The sequence below is a fragment of the Phyllostomus discolor genome, chromosome 13, assembly GCF_004126475.2.
Source record: "Phyllostomus discolor isolate MPI-MPIP mPhyDis1 chromosome 13, mPhyDis1.pri.v3, whole genome shotgun sequence".
Lineage (NCBI taxonomy): Eukaryota > Metazoa > Chordata > Mammalia > Chiroptera > Phyllostomidae > Phyllostomus > Phyllostomus discolor.
This window is the reverse complement of record NC_040915.2, coordinates 62,962,052-62,983,477: the sequence shown is the minus strand read 5'-3', so window position 1 is coordinate 62,983,477 and position 21,426 is coordinate 62,962,052. Positions and strand designations below refer to the sequence as shown.

Below are 21,426 nucleotides of genomic sequence, written 5' to 3'. Positions count from 1 at the left end.
CAAGTTCTGTGCTGGGTTCTAAAGCATAAAAGAGACTAAACCTAGTTCCCATCTGTCACCATTCCTGTGCACGGTAACGAAGACAGCGGTGCACCGTGAGGGGCGCTGCAGCGGCTCTAAGGACAAGGCACTGCAGGGGTTTTCTGCTGATGCCCCTGACAGTGTGAGCTGATGAGGACATGACACCCTACTCCTTCTGGCATTTAGGAATTTTGATAGAGCATACTTAAGACACAAAAATTCTCTGTAGTATGGAGTTTCAGGTACTTGATAAAGTTACTGATACATATTTGATGTTCTCACCTGGACTCAAACAGGGGGAGGCCACTTACTTCCTGCTAGAAAAGGCACATGTTGGTCAGACCTGCTTTAAACACTGTTTCAGGAGGCCCTTAGTGGGGTTCCCACAACAAGGCATGCAAGAGACGAGGACTTGTGTGCAGGTAGCTTACTGTTGGACATGATCTCAGGGAAGAGGAAGAGTAGCAGTGAAGAGGGGTAGAGGATCTCAGGATTGAAGGGCTTCTTCAACCTACAAAGTCATCAGGGCCACTATCAGGGCACTAGAGCCCAAAGAGAGCTGGGAGGGCAGAGGGCAGGAGCCATCAAGGAGAAGCCCAACAATATAGCAGTTTTGGAAAAAATGTTCTTAATTAATTGGGACTGTTTTTCCTGCCAAGCTCAAATTCCAAGTGACACCAGAGATTTGCTTCTCCCTGGACTAGACACTGAGCCGGAGATGTAAGTGGTGTGTAGCATGCCCTCCTCTGAACTCACATTTTATTTTTACCTTTTCTAGACTTATCCATTTGTTTGCATATTTAGGTAAATGTGTTCTATCATCTTTTCCAAGAGAATGTCAGAGCCTTGAAGGCAAAGCTTCATACATTTGATTATTTCTCACAGAGAAGTATTAAATACAATCATTTAAAACACCGGATTGGCAGTCAGAGTCACTTAGATTTCATACGTCCTTTGTAATTTTGACATCTGCTAAATTGCATCTGTGGAATAGGAGCAGAAGCCCTGGCCTATGGGCTGTGGCTGGTTGGATGGACTTCCTTCCACAGTGTGAAGGGCCGCTGATTGGATGCCCACTGATGTTTCTCTCTCCCATCAGTGTTTCTCTCCCTCTCTTGCTATCCCTTCCTTCCTCTCTTTCCAATATAAAAAAATAAAACATTTATAAAAATAACATAGAATGGGAGAGATAAAACCCAGCTCCCAGGATTCAAGGGAGAATTAAAACAAATTATTATATGTAAGATGGAATGGCCCCAGGCATGCTGGGGCAGGATACAAGTGTGAGGACAGGAAGTATGTGGGACATATGTCATAAGTGCAAAAGAAGGGACAAATTATTATTTTTACACACATTTTTCATTTTGCTGAGCAGAGGTTAACTGAACAAATAAGGTCTTTAACCCCATTAAAATATTATCAAGGGTATAAGTAAAATTTTCTCCTTTGGAACCTTAAATTTGATGGCTGTGTTCCCAGGGGAACCTCTGGCTTCCTACCTGTAATCAGGTCCCCAGGTCTCTGAAGCCAGAATAAAACTGCTCAGTGCCCCGGCCCCACCTGGCACCAGTCACAGGCAAGAACGCAGTCTCCCTCCCGCCAGCTGGGATCAGAGCCTCGGGGCAGAGCCTCCCACAGCTCTCAGGTTCTGCAGCTCAAGGAGAATTCTAAGGCCACCCCAGCCCTGGTCCTCCAGACAGGTCAGAGACCAGACGGATCTGCTATCAGTGCCTTCTTCTGTGTGGGCAGTACAACCAGTTAGTTCTCTGAACAACGGGGAAGGGTCAGACCCAAAGGAACATCAGGCTGAAGGAGCGTGAGTGACTGCATCTGGAATGACCTTTCTCTGCCGTCAACCTCGGGTAGGAAAGGCTTGGAGAAAGGTCCCCTCACCTTTGCACTCTGTCTCACTTGACTGTGAGGTGACACCCCAGGCACAGCTGGGCTGCCTCAGCCTGTGAGGGGGCTTTCTCCAGAGACTGGGTCCAGTTGGGTGACTTTGAGCAGAAAGCAGAGTCAGAAGGACACAGTAAATGGACCAGAGTGAAGATCTGGGAGACTCCTCAGCTCCTCCTCAGGCAGCACCTGCTCCCACTGCACAGACCCAGAGGCTACCCCAGGGTGTGGTGAGAGCAGGCCCAGGGCTTCCAGAAACCCTCTCTGCTGACGTCCAGTGCCTGCCTGTGTGGGTCTAATTCTCCAGAATGGGGAGGGGACAGGGGCAGCCTTCTCTCTCTCTCGCTCTCTCTCTCTCCCTCTCCCTCTCCTTCACCGTTTCTCTCTCCCTATCTGTCTCTCTCTCAGTGACCCTTTTCTTTTGTTCCCACAGAGTTCCCTAAATGAGAATGGTGGGTGAGAACTCCTCTGTGGCAGAGTTTATCCTCGCAGGCTTAACGGACCAGCCGGGACTCCAGCTGCCCCTCTTCTTCCTGTTTCTGGGCTTCTATGTGGTCACCGTGGCAGGGAACCTGGGCTTGGTAACACTGATTGGACTGAACTCTCACCTGCACACCCCCATGTACTTTTTCCTCTACAATTTGTCCTTCATAGATTTCTGCTGTTCCACTGTTATCACCCCCAAAATGCTGATGGGTTTTGTCTCTAAGAAGAACACCATCTCCTACACAGGGTGCATGAGTCAGCTCTTCTTGTTTGTTTTTTGTGGTGTCTCTGAGTGCTTTATCCTGTCAGCAATGGCATATGACCGCTATGTGGCCATCTGTCACCCACTGGTGTACACAGCCACCATGTCTCCCCTCGTCTGCTTGTGTCTCCTTTTGGGTGTCTATGGAATGGGGTTCTTGGGGACTGTGGCCCACACAGTGTGCATGGTCAGACTGACCTTCTGTGCCGATCACCTAGTTGACCACTACATGTGTGACATCCTGCCCCTTCTTGAACTCTCTTGCACCAGCACACAAGTGAATGTGCTGGTGGTTTTCGTGGTTGCAGGCATAAATATCAGTGTGCCCACTGTTACCATCTTCATTTCTTATGCCCTGATCCTCTCCAGCATTCTCCACATTCGTTCCACTGAGGGCAGGTTCAAAGCCTTCAGCACCTGTGGCTCCCACATAATTGCAGTTTCTCTTTTCTTTGGGTCTGCGGCATTCATGTATCTCAAGCCATCTTCTCTTCTACCCATGAGCCAGGGGAAAGTGTCCTCCTTGTTCTATACCACTGTGGTGCCCATGCTGAACCCATTAATCTACAGCCTGAGGAACAGGGATGTCCAAGCTGCTCTGAAGAGAACCTTGAGCAGAATGTGGTTCTACTGGAGGAGGGGGAAATCTTAGGGAAGGGACATTCTTCCTTCCATAGGTGATGCGAGTTCCAGTGGTTACATGGAGGAAATGTTAACTCTTTCTCAAGCTAGTTTATCCTTCCCATTTTAAGCATCTCTTAATTTAAAAAAAAAAAAATTATTTATTTTTAGAGATAGGGGAAGGGATGGAGAAAGAGAGCGAGAGAAATATCAATGTATCACAGAAACATTCATTGGTTGCCTCTTGTATGCATCTTGACCAGGGACAGAACCTGAAACCGAGACATGTCCCTTCTCTGAGAATCAAACCAGCAACCTTTCTGTTTGGCGGGCAACACGCATCACAATGAGCCACACCAGTCAGGGGTGTGTTTTTCAACTACTTTCTTTCAGTGAGTCATCTGTTTTCTTCTTCCCTGACTGATATGCTTTCCAGAGTGGAAGAGTTCAGTGGCTCAGGTTTGTATATTCACAGCCTCTTGGTGCTGCATCAAGACAGGTAGAGTTGGCTTTTAGTTTAAAAGAAAATTGTAAGTATAAATATTTTTGTGAAGCAACATCATTTGAAAGACTTCTGACTGAACAAGATTCTCTTTTGGAAAATCATCTTCTTCATAGAAAAATGAACTTTGCATGGGTACATTTTTGTCCTTGGGATGATACAGATCAGCAAAAGTGAATTCAAAAGAAGGAGAGTGCAGTGAGAGAATTGTGCTTTAGACAGCACAAGACAGATGGACAGCATTGAACTCATGTGACTGTGGCAGGGGGTGGAATAGAGCAGCAGAAAGAGCCAGAAAGAGCAGAGGCTAGGGAACTGGAGGGTGGGGACAAATCTGAGCTCCTAGCTTTTACTCTGCAGCTCTGTGCCCTTAACCAAGTAGCTTGATGTCTCTAAGCACTGATGCTTTTATCATTAAAAACTTTGTTGAAGAATTATTAAAACAATGAAATGCTGAGTGCTCAGTAAATTTTCCCTTCATCCCTGCTAGGTTCTCTGCCACATAGTATATGAGCACTTCCATGAATTTATCGTATGAACCTGGGACAATTGTTTCACCTTTCTGTGCTCATGCCTCCTTCTATGAAAAATGTTTATGCTCAATCAGATAATTTCTGCATTTCATTTAATACATATCTCTGTGTATTGACTGGGTAGTACATGTTCATTTAAAATTGTTACCCAGGGCCCTGGTCAGTATGACTCAGTTGGTTGGAGTATCCTCCCATAACCAAAAGATCACCAGTTTGAATCCTGATCAGGGCACATACCTAGACTGCAGGTTTGACCTTTGGTGCAGGCACATATAGGAAACAACGAATTGATGTTTCTCTCTCATGTCATTGTTTCTCTCTCTCCCTCCCTCTCTCTCTTCCTTCTCACTCTAAAAGCAATGCATAAGTGTTCCCATGTGAGGATTTTTAAAAGATTATTCCCATAGAATTATCAGTGAAAGAAAAATCTCCCTTTACTCCAGTTTTCTGGGTCCTCCTATACCTCCCACTGGGTCCATCAAGGTTGCTTGTAACTTGTATATTTTTAGACAGTCTTTGCATGTATAGCCTCTGTGAATACATGCATAGGATCTTGTCCTTGTTTTCAAAGTCTTACAAAAGCTGCTTTAAAACGTATATGTTCCTGAAAATGAATTAGACGTGGAGGAAATGGGGAGGGTTACTGTGAAAAAGAAGTGAATAGAAAAGCAGGAAACATGTATATGAATGGTGGTGGGTAGCCCAGAAGATGGAAAGATAAAGGAGTCCTGGGAAAGCAAGGGAGCCTCAGCTCTTGCTCTGGGCTCTTGCTGTGCAGCCCAGAATGTGGCTCACAGCAACAATCGGTTTTCCTGATCTCTTGCCTCCAACTTGATTTTCAGAACTGTGTAAAATTCTCCATATGGATGTTTCTATCTAATTCACATGTTTTACTACTGTATATTATTTTATTTTTCAAAATATGAATAAGACTTGCTGAATACATTTAGTCACCAAATCTTTCCATTTTTCCCTAATTAGGATACACCTCAGGCAGGAAATCACTGAATTACACCAGATTCTTGAATTTTATTGCAAATTCCTTCTACAAGGTATATTTGCACTCTAAGTGGCAGCAGAAACATATCTACATGGTCTGCTCTTGGCCAGCACTTAGGAGAACTTGTTACCTTTCATTTCGGTTGTGCTGTTGTCTCTTCCTTTTATATCTTTTTTTCCTCTACTTTATAAATTACTTGTGAATCTAAATGGGTGAAAAAGAGAAAAGTTGCACCAAAATTGAAAACATATTCTTCCTCCTTTGCCTTCCTTGCCTATTCCCCTTATTTCCTAAATGACTTTCCTTGACTTGACCCTATTTCTGGTAAACTTTTTCATCCTGGGAAGGGAAGATACTCGGCAGCCCTTACCTCTGTGATGCTCCATTTTGAGATGACTTTCTGGAATATCTTTCCCCTACCTGGGATGGTTTCAGGGTCCTGGTTCTGTGCTCACATGACACACTGCCTTTCACCTACTACGTGGTCATTTACTTTTCTGTGTCTACCTGCACCATCAATTAGACTAAGTTTTCTGCCTGCAGAGTCCATCTTGATATATCCCCCACACTTAGCACAGTGCCTGACACGTGTAGAGTGGGTGGGTGGGGACATCCAGGTGTTGGATGCAAAAATGAAGCACCTGGTAGTTTAAGGGCTGACTTGCTAGAGGGACATTCCTATTCTTATTTTCTGGCAACATATTCTCCCCCCCCCCTTCCCCATGCATGGATAGACTCGTGCTTGGTCCCTACTATCCCATGACTGTGTTGCCTTGTTTAGAGTCTTGCTATATTTCATTCATGATCCCCAATTTTAGACACTTGTCTCCAGGCAGCTATAGCAGGAAGCAGATCCTATCTTAGATCTGGGGATTCCCCCTTAGATTTGGAGTTAGAAACCCCAACTTGCCACTTCTTCATATAGTAAAATGTATGTAGTGTTATATAAAATGGTTAACTCATGCAAGCTCTAAGTAGCTATCCAGCTAAATATAGGGCTTCAAAGGAAGTTTATAAAACCCCAGCAATTGAGCATTCATTGTGTGCTCTCCACTTTGACTAATAGTCCAGTGATGACACACTGAAGAAAACCTTGTACAGGGAAAAAGTGAATCCTTCATGTATGCAGTTCCCATTTCCCCCAGAGTACCAGAGCCTGTGGGCCTGCGTGGTGCGTCCAAAACACAAATACACTTAGAAGAGTGTCACCAAGACCATAGTCTGCCTCTTCTTTGCTGGCTTTCCAGGGCCCAGGACAGTAAACCTTCCTTCCTCTCAGAGCAAACTTTCCTCTTTTTTTTTCCCTGACAAATTTATACATTCTATATCTTCTCAGAATTGCTTGTGAGGACATTTGAGAAGACAGTTTTGGAATTTTGCAACGTGCTTAGTTATTTATTGGGAAAGATTGGGGTTCTTGTTCATAATTAAAAAGAAATCATAAGGCAATATTTTGACACTATGAAATGTCTTGTTCCTTTTTCATCTTTCACACTCTGATATTAGCATGCATCGATGATTCTAGGCCAGATCAATAATTACTCTGAGGGTTGAAAAATGGGTTTTGTAAATCCAAAAAAGACGGGAGTCTCCCAAACTCTTTTTATGAGGCCAATATCATCCTAATTCCAAAACCAGATAAAGACAAAACAAGGAAAGAAAACTTCAGGCCAATATCACTGATGAACATTGACGCTAAAATCCTCAACAAAATACTGGCAAACCGCATCCAACAATACATTAAAAAGATCATACACCATGACCAAGTGGGATTCATTCCAGGGATGCAAGGATGGTTCAATATTCACAAATCAGTAAATGTAATACATCACATAAACAAAAGCAAAGACAAAAACCACATGATCATATCAATTGATGCAGAAAAAGCATTTGATAAGGTATAGCACCCATTCATGATAAAAACACTCTGCAAAGTGGGAATAGAGGGAGCATTCCTCAACATAATAAAGGCCATATATGAGAGACCTACAGCCAACATCATTCTCAATGGGCAAAAATTAAAATCTTTCCCACTAAGATCAGGAGCAAGACAAGGCTGTCCACTTTCACCACTTCTATTCAATATAGTACTGGAAGTTTTAGCCATAGCGATTAGACAAGAAAAGGAAATAAAAGGCATCCAAATCGGAAAGGAGGAAACAAAACTGTCACTGTTTGCAGATGACATGATAGTATACATAGAAAATCCTATAGACTCCACCAAAAAACTGCTTGATCTAATGAATGAATTTGGCAAAACAGCGGGATACATAGTCAATATCCAGAAATCAAAGGCATTTCTGTACATGAACAATGAAACAGCAGAAGCAGAGATCAAAGAAAAAATCCCATTTGAAATAGCAAAAAGAAAAATAAAATATCTAGGAACAAACCTAACCAAAGAAGTAAAAGACCTGTATTCAGAAAACTACATAACACTCACGAAAGAAATCAAGGAAGACACAAACAAATGGAAACATACACCGTGTTCATGGATTGGAAGAATTAATATCATGAAAATGCCATACTATCCAAGGCACTTTACACATTCAATGCAATTCCTATTAAAGTACCAATGGCATATTTCACAGACATAGAACAAACACTTCAAAAATGTATATGGAATCATAAACGACCCCGAATAGCTGCTGCAATTTTGAGAAAGAAGAGTGAAGTCGGAGGGATCACAATACCCGACACTAAACTATACTACAAGGCCACTGTAATCAAAACAGCCTGGTACTGGCATAAAAACAGGCACATAGACCAATGGAACAGAACAGAGAGCCCAGAAATAAACCCAAGTCTCTATGGTCAATTAATATTTGACAAAGGAGGAAAGCAACATAAAATGGAGTAAATATAGCCTCTTCAACAAATGGTGTTGGGAGAACTGGACAGCCACGTGCAAAAAAATGAAACTTGAACACCAAATTACACCATATACAAAAATAAGTTCAAGGTGGATAAAAGACTTAAATATAAAACATGACACCATTAAAGTCCTAGAGGAGAAGGTAGGTAGGAAAATCTCAGATATTTCATGCAGAAACTTTTTTACTGACTTGTCCCCTAGAGCAAGGGGCATAAAGGAAAGAATAAACAAATGGGACCTCATCAAAATTAAAAGCTTCTGCACAGCTAAAGAAAACAGTATCAAAATTAAAAGAGAACCAACTGTATGGGAAAACATATTTGCCAATGATACCTCAGACAAGGGTTTAATCTCCAAAATATATAAAGAACTTACACGACTCCACTCTAAGAAGACAAGGAATCCAATGAAAAAGTGGGCAAAGGACTTGAACAGACACTTCTCCAAGGAGGACATACAGAAAATCCAAAGACACATGAAACGATGTTCAGTATCACTAGCTATCAGAGAGATGCAAACTAAAACCACAATGAGATACCACTTCACACCAGTCAGAATGGCCATCATAAACAAAGCAACAAACAACAAGTGTTGGAGAGGTTGTGGAGAAAAGGGGTCCCTAGTGCACTGCTGGTGGGACTGCAGACTGGTACAACCACTGTGGAAAGCAGTATGGAACTTCCTCAGAAAACTAAAAATGGATCTACCTTTTGACCCAGCAATTCCACTGCTGGGACTCTATCCTAAGAACACTAAAACACCAATCCCAAAGAACCTGTGCATCCCAATGTTCATAGCAGCACAATTTACAATAGCTAGATGCTGGAAGCAACCAAGATGCCCATCAGTAAATGAATGGATCAAAAAACTATGGCCCATTTACACAATGGAATTCTATGCAGCAGAAAGAAAGAAGGAGCTCCTACCCTTTGCAACAGCATGGATGGAGCTGGAAAGCATTATGCTAAGCGAAACAAGCCAGGCAGTGAAAGACAAATACCACATGATATCACCTTTAACAGGAGCCTAAACAACAAAACAAAGAAGCAAGCAAAATATAACCAAAGACACTGAAATAGGGGACAGGCTGACAGTGACCAGACGGGAGAGAAGAGGGAATTTCAGGGGGGAATGGGTAGGGTTTACAGGAACTAATTTGGAGGACACATGGACAAAAACTAGGGGTGGGGAGTAATGGGGGGACGAGGGGAGGGTTGGGTGGGTGGGCTGGAATGGGAGTAAGTGGGAGAAAACTGTACTTGAACAATGATTAAAATGAAATTTAAAAAAAATTTCTAAAATCAAAAATAAAAATATTTTTAAGAACCCAGGTGACAAGACAAAAAAAAAACAACAACTCCGTAATCCTGCCACCTAGAGGTAAGCGCCCTTAGGATTTTGTGTATATTATTTTCCCATAGTTTTTTCTGTGTGTTGTTGTGATGGCTGAAACACAGTGGTGAAACCATTGTGCATATATGTGCGTGCCCGCCGTGTCAACAGCATATAGGTGTATACTGCACAGACAGGTGTGATCCTGCTAAGTGGGAGCTTGTAATTCCTCTTTTCATTCTGTAACACACTGTAAACAGCTTTCCATGTGATTAAATGTATATGAAAATCATGATTTTTAATGACTTCCCTAATTGTGTTTAAACCTGAAAGGTCAGTGGAATGATTTGAAATGTTTGATTTACTGCACAGAAAGACAACCCTGTTTCCTTTTTTTTTAATTATTTACGTTTTTCATCATCCCACGAGGCCATTTTTTCACTGCTTTTAGAGAGAGAGGAAGTGAAACAGAAAACATCAATGTGAGAGACACCTGACCCATCCTGACCAAAGTATACCTGTCATCAATGGAGTACTGTGTCAGATTTCATAATTAGAAATCTATTTGGGGGGTTAAAGGACTTGTCTTTATATTTTTCATATGTCTGGAAGAAGTTCTGGAATGTGGATAATCCTCAGAAGTGTTTCCTGTAGACTGTGTTGATGAATTTGGGAGATGTTTCCTGAGGTTGGGTTTTACCAGAAAATCAAAGACAGGGCAAGTATTAAGACACTGAGTATTTGGGGAAGAGGAACATTGATTGAGATGAGAAGGGGGTACAGAAAGAGGAGATTGCAGACTGTGAAGGAAACCTCACCTGACTTTGCAATTAGGCCTTTGGGGTATGGAAGAGTGGGGTTATTTGAAAACTAGGGTATCAGTGGTGGGACAGGAAGAGGGACAAGGTAAATGATCCAGGCCCTGGAGCCTGACTGAGGATCATGTGTTAAGATGGGCCCTAGATAGAATTTTGAAGAAAAAGCGTTACTTCACAGCTCCCCTAACTTCTATCAGCTCTCCCACCTCATGGGAGCCTCTCTCTCTCCCCTTTCAGGCTGGTCTCGCTCTTCGCAATTTTTTCTCTCCCTCACTCCCTCCCTAAATTATACATATTTTATGTTTGTTTTCGGTATATTTCCTGAACATGATCATGGCTCTTCCACATGTCAGCCCTCTCCTAGGCCTTTCCACCTTCTGATTTAATCGAACCCTCACCACAACCCTGTGGATGATCAGTATTTGCTCCACTTTGCAGATGATGAGATGAGCACGTGAGATCAATAAACATTCTGTGAGCTGCTGCAAACCAAGTTCTGTGCTGGGTTCTAAAGCATAAAAGACTAAACCTAGTTCCCATCTGTCACCGTCCTTGGGGCCCTGTGGACCGCAACAAAGACAGCGGTGCACCGGGAGGGGCGCTGCAGCGGCTCTAAGGACAAGGCACTGCAGGGGTTTTCTGCTGATGCCCCTGACAGTGTGAGCTGATGAGGACTTCAGACCCTACTTCTTCTGGCATTGGAGGGAATTTTGATAGGGCATATTTAAGACGCAAAAATTCTCTGTAACATGGAGTTTCAGGTGCTTCATAAAGTTACTGATACATATTTGATGTTCTCACCTGGACTCAAACAGGGGGAGGCCACTTACTTGCTGCTGGAAAAGGCACATTTTGGTCAGACCTGTGTTAAACAATGTTCCAACAGGGCCTTAGTGGGGTTCCCACAGCAAGCGGCGCTGGAGACAAGGACTTGTATGCAGGTAGCTTATTGTTGGACGTGATCTCAGGGAAGAGGAATATAAACAGGGAAGGACAGGAAGTCAACCCAACTGTGGGTGGCTTCATGAGCTGGTTACTTTACTGGGAAATTGAGGATCCCAATTGGGAAGGTGGGGACTCTTGTTTAAAGCCCATTTGCACCTCTCACTGTAGGCAGAGATTTTCATGAGGAGATAGAGGGGAACAGAACAAAGAGATTAAGGGAGGGGGTTGAAAAGTTCTCTGTGTGCAGAAGAGCATAGCCCAGTCTACAAGGCAAGTGATGGTCCACTGTACATCACCCTGGCTTAACCAGGCTGCCTTCATGTCATCCTGCCTTCTCATTGGAAGGTCAGCAAATCTCCTGGAGTTGGGGTGCCCAAAGATCAGATTCTGTATCTTTTGAACTTAGTTCCTACCATGCTGCTCATCTCTCAGCTACATATTAGTCAGAGTCAGCACTTACAGAAACAATGCCAAAACAATGGTGGGGTGGATTACAGTTCCCACCCTTACAAGAATGTCTGAGTGGATTCCAACACATGTGCCACCTGTGGTGATAGAAACAGCATTCTTCCACAGAAAGCCAGGCAGACCAGGTACATCTGAGGAGTGGTGTTGTTTGGCACTAACTGCCTGCAGCCAGCTGCCCCAGCATCAGGAGAAAACAAGAAGATGGGCTGAATAATATAAAGTGAGGCAGAAAAGATGTCCAGCACACAGAGCTGGTACTGGATCCTGAACTCAGGGCCTCATGAGAATGTTCAGAGTGGAGGACAGAGGGCACCCAGCTCCTAGGCAAGGCCCATAGGCTGTGGTTTATAAGGGGCTACAAATTTCAGGAAGGCCTTTTGCACCATTTAGCTGCTACTTGTGTAGAAAGTGCATCCCTTCGCTCTTATCTCATTGCTGTCCTTGGAGTGATTTGTCTGAACTACAAGGTAAACCATCATGCCTAGAGGGACTGCTGCTTCAAGTCCCTGACTCCAGTAGCCATGAGACCAGCTGGTCTTCCCCAGGACACCTTGTCATTTCCATGTTGCTCTGTTGGAAATGCTCCAAGGATCACACTGTGCACAGTTTCCCCATCTCGATATCCAAGTCGCTCCCCAGTACGCCCCCGGGGTGCTCTTCCGGGCCTGCTGTCCAGTTATGTCTTTCACTGCACCCCCATTTGAGCCAAACTAAAAGCCATGTGGGCTTCTCCTGGGTCGTTTGGGAAACCTCTTCACCTAGGGAGGGTAGCCCGTGTTTCATTCATGTCTCTACCTCCAACCAGCTCTTGATCGTGTTCGGGTTTCCTGTCTGGAAGTAAAGGTACGGGGTTGGATGGGTGAATCTCAAACCTGGCAAAAGGTCCAGGTCACCAGGGAAGATTTAACAGAGAACACAGATGATAAAGTCCCTGGTGAATCTGGCATGTTATGACTGGACAGTAGTAGTGAGATAATGCACTTTTGGTGAGCATGTACACACTTCCCTATTGCATTGCACTGTCAGCCTTACTAGCCACAGGGCTAGATAATCTTTTAATATGACATCAAACCTAGGCCCCTAAAGTGTGAACTGGCAGTCACTGAGCTCAAGCAGGGCTCTGAAATATATGACCACAGAGGGATAAGTTTTGTCATGAGAGAGGGTAGTTACAAAAAGAGTAAAACAAGGAAGCCAGGCTTGGTGGGTTGAGTGGGTGAAGGGCCTCAACATACAAGGTCATCAGGGTCACTCTCAGGGCACTGGAGCCCAAAGAGAGCTGGGAGGGCATAGGGCAGGAGCCATCAAGGAGAAGCCCAACAATTTAGCAGTTTGGGAAAAACTGTTCTTAATTAATTGGGACTGTCTTTCCTGCCAAGCTCAGATTCCAAGTGACACCAGAGATTTGCTTCTCCCTGGACTAGGCACTGAGCCGGAGATGTAAGTGGTGTGTAGCATGCCCTCCTCCGAACTCACATGGCATTTTATTTTTACCTTTTCTAGACTTATCCATTGTTTGCATGTTTAGGTAAATGTGTTCTATCATCCTTTCCAAGAGAATGTCAGAGCCTTGAAGGCAAAGCTTCATACATTTGATTATTTCTCACAGAGAAGTATTAAATACAATTGTTTGAAACACCAGATTTGTAGTCAGAATCACTTAGATTTCATATGTCCTTTGTAATTTTGACATCTGCTAAATTACATCTGTGGAATGGGAGCGGCAGCCCTGGCCTATGGGCTATGGCTGTTTGGATGGACTTCCTTCCACAGTGTGAAGGGCCGCCGGTTGGATGCCCACTGATGTTTCTCTCTCCCATCAGTGTTTCTCTCCCTGTCTTGCTAACCCTTCCTTTCTGTCTCTCTAATATAAAAAACATTTATAAAAATAACATATAATGGGAGACAGAAAACTCAGTTCCCAGGATTGGAGGAAAAATTAAAACAAAGTATTATATGTAAGATGGAATGGTCCCAGGCATGCTGGGGCCAGGATACAAGTGTGAGGACAGGAAGTGTGTGGGGCATACATCCTAAGTGCAAAAGAGGTGACAAATTATTATTTTTACACACACTTTTCATTTTGCTGAGCAGAGGTTAACTGAACAAATAAGGTCTTTAACCCCATTAAAATATTATCAAGGGTATAAGTAAAATTTTCTCCTTTGGAACCTTAAATTTGATGGCTGTGTTCCCAGGGGAACCTCTGGCTTCCTACCTGTAATCAGGTCCCCAGGTCTCTGAAGCCAGAATAAAACTGCTCAGTGCCCCGGCCCCACCTGGCACCAGTCACAGGCAAGAACGCAGTCTCCCTCCCGCCAGCTGGGATCAGAGCCTCGGGGCAGAGCCTCCCACAGCTCTCAGGTTCTGCAGCTCAGGGAGAATTCTAAGGCCACCCCAGCCCTGGTCCTCCAGACAGGTCAGAGACCAGACGGATCTGCTATCAGTGCCTTCTTCTGTGTGGGCAGTACAACCAGTTAGTTCTCTGAACAACGGGGAAGGGTCAGACCCAAAGGAACATCAGGCTGAAGGAGCGTGAGTGACTGCATCTGGAATGACCTTTCTCTGCCGTCAACCTCGGGTAGGAAAGGCTTGGAGAAAGGTCCCCTCACCTTTGCACTCTGTCTCACTTGACTGTGAGGTGACACCCCAGGCACAGCTGGGCTGCCTCAGCCTGTGAGGGGGCTTTCTCCAGAGACTGGGTCCAGTTGGGTGACTTTGAGCAGAAAGCAGAGTCAGAAGGACACAGTAAATGGACCAGAGTGAAGATCTGGGAGACTCCTCAGCTCCTCCTCAGGCAGCACCTGCTCCCACTGCACAGACCCAGAGGCTACCCCAGGGTGTGGTGAGAGCAGGCCCAGGGCTTCCAGAAACCCTCTCTGCTGACGTCCAGTGCCTGCCTGTGTGGGTCTAATTCTCCAGAATGGGGAGGGGACAGAGGACAGCCATCTCTCTCTCTTTCTCTCTCTCTCTCTTTCCCTCTCTGTCTCTCTCTCTCAGTGACCCTTTTCCTTTGTTCCCACAGAGTGCCCTAAATGAGAATGGTAGGTGAGAACTCCTCTGTGGCAGAGTTTATCCTCGCAGGCTTAACGGACCAGCCGGGACTCCAGCTGCCCCTCTTCTTCCTGTTTCTGGGCTTCTACGTGGTCACTGTGGTGGGGAACCTGGGCTTGATAACACTGATTGGGCTGAACTCTCACCTGCACACCCCCATGTACTTTTTCCTCTATAATTTGTCCTTCATAGATTTCTGCTATTCCACTGTTATCACCCCCAAGATGCTGATGGGTTTTGTCTCTAAGAAGATCATCTCCTACACAGGGTGCATGACTCAGCTCTTCTTCTTCCTTTTTTTTGTTGTGTCCGAGTCCTTCATCCTGTCAGCAATGGCATATGACCGCTATGTGGCCATCTGTCACCCACTGGTGTACACAGCCACCATGTCTCCCCTCGTCTGCTTGTGTCTCCTCTTGGGTGTCTACGGAATGGGGTTCGTAGGAGCCATGGTCCACACAGTGTGCATGGCCAGACTGACCTTCTGTGCCGATCACCTGGTTGACCACTACATGTGTGACATCCTGCCCCTTCTTGAGCTCTCTTGTACCAGCACACAGGTGAATGTGCTGGTGGTTTTCGTGGTTGTTGGCATCGATATCGGTGTGCCAGTGGTTACCATCTTCATTTCTTATGCCCTGATTCTCTCCAGCATTCTCCACATTCGTTCCACTGAGGGCAGGTTCAAAGCCTTCAGCACCTGTGGCTCCCACATAATTGCAGTTTCTCTTTTCTTTGGATCAGGGGCATTCATGTACCTCAAGCCGTCTTCTCTTCTACCCATGAGCCAGGAGAAAGTGTCCTCCTTGTTCTACACCACTGTGGTGCCCATGCTGAACCCGTTAATCTACAGCCTGAGGAACAGGGATGTCCAAGCTGCTCTGAAGAGAACCTGGAGCAGAATGTCATTCTCTCAAGAAAGGGGAAATACTTAGGGAAGGGACATTCTTCCTTCCATAGGTGATGCGAGTTCCAGTGGTTACATGGAGGAAATGTTCACTCTTTCTCAAACAAGTTTATCCTTCCCATTTTAAGCATCTCTTAATTTAAAAAAAAAAAAAATTATTTATTTTTAGAGATAGGGGAAGGGATGGAGAAAGAGAGCGAGAGAAATATCAATGTATCACAGAAACATTCATTGGTTGCCTCTTGTATGCATCTTGACCAGGGACAGAACCTGAAACCGAGACATGTCCCTTCTCTGGGAATCAAACCAGCAACCTTTCGGTTTGGCGGGCAACACCCAACACAATGAGCCACACCAGTCAGGGGTGTATTTTTCAATTACTTTGTTTCAGTGAGTCATCTGTTTTCTTCTTCCCTGACTGATATGCTTTCCAGAGTGGAAGAGTTCTGTGGCTCACGTTGTAAATCCACAGCCTCGTGGTGCGGTGTCAAGGCAGGTAGAGTTGCCTTTTGGTTTAAAAGAAAACTGTAAGTGTAAATATTTTTGTGAAGCTACAAAATGTGAAATGCTGTGAAAAGACTTCTGACTAAACAAGATTCTCTTTATGAAAATCGTCTTCTTCGTAGAAAAATGAAGTTTGGATGGATATGTAGTTTTGCATTTGGGATGGTACAGATCGGTAAAAGTGAATTCAAAAGAAGGCGAGTGCAGTGAGAGAATTGTGCTTTAGACAGCACAAGACAGATGGACAGCATTGAACTCATGTGACTGTGGCAGGGGGTGGAATAGAGCAGCAGAAAGAGCCAGAAAGAGCAGAGGCTAGGGAACTGGAGGGTGGGGACAAATCTGAGCTCCTAGCTTTTACTCTGCAGCTCTGTGCCCTTAACCAAGTAGCTTGATGTCTCTAAGCATTGATGCTTTTACCTTTAAAAACTTTGTTGAAGAATTATTAAAACAATGAAATGCTGAGTGCTCAGTAAATTTTCCCTTCATCCCTGCTAGGTTCTCTGCCACATAGTATATGAGCACTTCCATGAATTTATCGTATGAACCTGGGACAATTGTTTCACCTTTCTGTGCTCATGCCTCCTTCTATGAAAAATGTTTATGCTCAATCAGATAATTTCTGCATTTCATTTAATACATATCTCTGTATATTGACTGGGTAGTACATGTTCATTTAAAATTGTTACCCAAGAGCCCTGGCCAGTATGGCTCAGTTGGTTGGAGTATCCTCCCATAACCAAAAGATCACCAGTTTGATACCTGATCAGAGCACATACCTTGGTGACAGGTTTATTCTTTGGCTCAGGCACATATAGGAAACAACCAATTGATGTTTCTCTCTCATGTCAATGTTTCTCTCTCTCCCTTCCTCTCTCTCTTCCTTCTCACTCTAAAAGCAATGCATAAATGTGCTGAAGTAGGATTTTTAAAAAAAATCACTCCCATAGAATAATCAGTGAAAAAAATCTCCCTTTATTCCAGTTTTCTGGGTCCCCCGATACCTCCCACTGGGTCCATCATGGTTGCTTGTAACATTCCATAAAGGTTGCTTGTGACTTGTGTATTTTTAGACAGTCTTTGCATGTGTAGCACCTGGGCATACATACATAGGATCTTGTCCTTGTTTTCAAAGTCTTACAAAAGCTCCTTTAAAATGTATCCGTTGCTGAAAATGAATTAGACGATGAGGCAATGGGGAGGGTTACTGTGACAAAGAAATGAATACAAAAGCAGGAAGGATGTATGTGAATGGTGGTGGGTAGCCCAGAAGAAGGAGAGATAAAGGAGTCCTGGGAAAGCAAGGGAGCCTCAGCTCTTGTTCTGAGCTCTTGCTGTGCAGCCCAGAGCGTGGCTCACAGCAACAATTGGTTTTTCCGATCTCTTGCCTCCAACTTGATTTTTAGGACTGTGTAAAATTCTCTATATGGATGTTTCTATCTAATTCACATGTTTTACTACTGTATATTATTTTATTTGCCAAATTATGAATAATACTTGTTGAATACACTTAGTCACTAAATCTTTCCATTTTTCCCTAATTAGGATACACCTTAAACAGGAAATCTCTGAATTATACCAGATTCTAGAATTTTATAGCAAATTCTTTCTAGAAGGTGTATTTGCACTCTCACTGGCAGCCTAAACATATCCACATCATCTGCTCTTGGCCAGCACTTTGGAAAACTTGTTAGCTTTCATTTTGGTTGTGGTGTTGTCTCCTCCTTTTATATCTTGTTGTGCTCTACTTTATAAAATACTTATAAATCTAAATGGGTGAAAAAAGAAAAGTCACAAAAAAAATGAAAACATATTCTTCCTCCTTTGCCTTCCTTGCCTATTCCCCTTATTTCCTAAATGTCTTTCCTTGACTTGACCCTATTTCTGGTAAACTTTTTCATCCTGGGAAGGGAAGATACTCAGCAGCCCTTACCTCTGTGATACTCCATTTTGAGATGCCTTTCTGGAATATCTTTCCCCTACCTGGGATGGTTTCAGGACCCTGGTTCTGTGCTCACATGGCACACTGCCTTTCACCTACTACGTGCTCATTTGCTTTTCTGTGTCTACCTGCACCATCAATTAGACTACATTGTCGGCCTGCAGAGTCCATCTTGATATATCCCCCACACCTAGCACAGTGCCTGACTCGTGTAGAGTGGGTGGGTGGGGACATCCAGGTGTTGGATGCAAGAATGAAGCACCTGGTAGTTTAAGGGCTGACTTGCTAGAGGGACTTTCCTGTTCTTATGTTCTGGCAACATATTCTCCCCCGCCCCCTTCCCCATGCATGGATAGACACCTGTTTGATCCCTACTATACCACAGCCCTGATGCCTTATTTAGAGTCTTCCTGTATTTCATTCCTGATCTCCGAGTCTAGGCACTTGTCTCCAGGCAGCTATAGCAGGAAGCAGATCCTATCTTAGATCTGGGGATTCCCCCTTAGATTTGGAGTTAGAAACCCCAACTTGCCACTTCTTCATATGGTAAAATGTATGTAGTGTTATATAAAATGGTTAACTCGTGCAAGCTCTAAGTAGCTATCCAGCTAAACATAGGGCTTCAAAGGAAGTTTATAAAACCCCAGCAATTGAGCATTCATTGTGTGCTCCCCACTTTGACTAATAGTCCAGTGATGACACACTGAAGAAAACCTTGTACAGTGAAAAAGTGAATCCTTCATGTATGCAGTTCCCATTTCCCCCAGAGTACCAGAGCCTGTGGGCCTGCGTGGTTGCGTCCAAAACACAAATACACTTAGAAGAGTGCCACCAAGACCATAGTCTGCCTCTTCTTTGCTGGCTTTCCAGGGCCCAGGACAGTAAACCTTCCTTCCTCTCAGAGCAAACTTTCCTCTTTTTTTTCCCTGACCAATTTATACATTCTATATCTTCTCAGAATTGCTTGTGAGGACATTTGAGAAGACAGTTTTGGAATTTTGCAACTTGCTTAGTAATTTATTGGGAAAGATTGGGGTTTTTGTTCATAATTAAAAAGAAATCATAAGGCAATATTTTGACACTATGAAATGTCTTGTTCCTTTTTCATCTTTCACACTCTGATATTAGCATGCATCGATGATTCTAGGCCAAATCAATAATTACTCTGAGGGTTGAAAATTGGGTTTTGTAAATCCAAAAAAGACGGGAGTCTCCCAAACTCTTTTTATGAGGCCAATATCATCCTAATTCCAAAACCAGATAGAGACAAAACAAGGAAAGAAAACTTCAGGCCAATATCACTGATGAACATTGACACTAAAATCCTCAACAAAATACTGGCAAACCGCATCCAACAATACATTAAAAAGATCATACCCCATGACCAAGTGGGATTCATTCCAGGGATGCAAGGATGGTTCAATATTCACAAATCAGTAAATGTAATACATCACATAAACAAAAGCAAAGACAAAAACCACATGATCATATCAATTGATGCAGAAAAAGCATTTGATAAGGTATAGCACCCATTCATGATAAAAACACTCTGCAAAGTGGGAATAGAGGGAGCATTCCTCAACATAATAAAGGCCATATATGAGAGACCTACAGCCAACATCATTCTCAATGGGCAAAAATTAAAATCTTTTCCACTAAGATCAGGAGCAAGACAAGGCTGTCCACTTTCACCACTTCTATTCAATATAGTACTGGAAGTTTTAGCCATAGCGATTAGACAAGAAAAGGAAATAAAAGGCATCCAAATCGGAAAGGAGGAAACAAAACTGTCACTGTTTGCAGATGACATGATAGTATACATAGAAAATCCTATAGACTCCACCAAAAAACTGCTTGATCTAATGAATGAATTTGGCAAAACAGCGGGATACATAGTCAATATCCAGAAATCAAAGGCATTTCTGTACATGAACAATGAAACAGCAGAAGCAGAGATCAAAGAAAAAATCCCATTTGAAATAGCAAAAAGAAAAATAAAATATCTAGGAACAAACCTAACCAAAGAAGTAAAAGACCTGTATTCAGAAAACTACATAACACTCAGGAAAGAAATCAAGGAAGACACAAACAAATGGAAACATATACCGTGTTCATGGATTGGAAGAATTAATATCATAAAAATGCCATACTACCCAAGGCACTTTACACATTCAATGCAATTCCTATTAAAGTACCAATGGCATCTTTCACAGACATAGAACAAACACTTCAAAAATGTATATGGAATCATAAACGACCCCGAATAGCTGCTGCAATTTTGAGAAAGAAGAGTGAAGTCGGAGGGATCACAATACCCGACACTAAACTATACTACAAGGCCACTGTAATCAAAACAGCCTGGTACTGGCATAAAAACAGGCACATAGACCAATGGAACAGAACAGAGAGCCCAGAAATAAACCCAAGTCTCTATGGTCAATTAATATTTGACAAAGGAGGAAAGCAACATAAAATGGAGTAAATATAGCCTCTTCAACAAATGGTGTTGGGAGAACTGGACAGCCACGTGCAAAAAAATGAAACTTGAACACCAAATTACACCATATACAAAAATAAGTTCAAGGTGGATAAAAGACTTAAATATAAAACATGACACCATTAAAGTCCTAGAGGAGAAGGTAGGTAGGAAAATCTCAGATATTTCATGCAGAAACTTTTTTACTGACTTGTCCCCTAGAGCAAGGGGCATAAAGGAAAGAATAAACAAATGGGACCTCATCAAAATTAAAAGCTTCTGCACAGCTAAAGAAAACAGTATCAAAATTAAAAGAGAACCAACTGTATGGGAAAACATATTTGCCAATGATACCTCAGACAAGGGTTTAATCTCCAAAATATATAAAGAACTTACACGACTCCACTCTAAGAAGACAAGGAATCCAATGAAAAAGTGGGCAAAGGACTTGAACAGACACTTCTCCAAGGAGGACATACAGAAAATCCAAAGACACATGAAACGATGTTCAGTATCACTAGCTATCAGAGAGATGCAAACTAAAACCACAATGAGATACCACTTCACACCAGTCAGAATGGCCATCATAAACAAAGCAACAAACAACAAGTGTTGGAGAGGTTGTGGAGAAAAGGGGTCCCTAGTGCACTGTTGGTGGGACTGCAGACTGGTACAACCACTGTGGAAAGCAGTATGGAACTTCCTCAGAAAACTAAAAATGGATCTACCTTTTGACCCAGCAATTCCACTGCTGGGACTCTATCCTAAGAACACTAAAACACCA

General features: G+C 43.3%; 2 protein-coding genes across 2 annotated transcripts; both read left to right on the top strand.

Annotated features, from left to right (window-relative positions):
- The first annotated feature begins 2,357 nt into the window (after positions 1-2,357).
- LOC114510219 (olfactory receptor 145-like) lies at positions 2,358-3,424 on the top strand. The gene has a single exon (XM_028528890.2). The coding sequence runs from the start codon at positions 2,361-2,363 to the stop codon at positions 3,315-3,317; it is 957 nt and encodes a 318-aa protein (XP_028384691.1). The 5' UTR covers positions 2,358-2,360; the 3' UTR covers positions 3,318-3,424.
- Positions 3,425-14,319: 10,895 nt separating this feature from the next.
- LOC114510218 (olfactory receptor 145-like) lies at positions 14,320-15,906 on the top strand. Its single transcript, XM_028528889.2, has 2 exons — positions 14,320-14,663; positions 14,785-15,906. Exon 2 carries the CDS (start codon positions 14,795-14,797, stop codon positions 15,746-15,748), a length of 954 nt encoding a protein of 317 aa, XP_028384690.1. The 5' UTR covers positions 14,320-14,663; positions 14,785-14,794; the 3' UTR covers positions 15,749-15,906.
- The last annotated feature ends 5,520 nt before the right edge of the window (positions 15,907-21,426 follow it).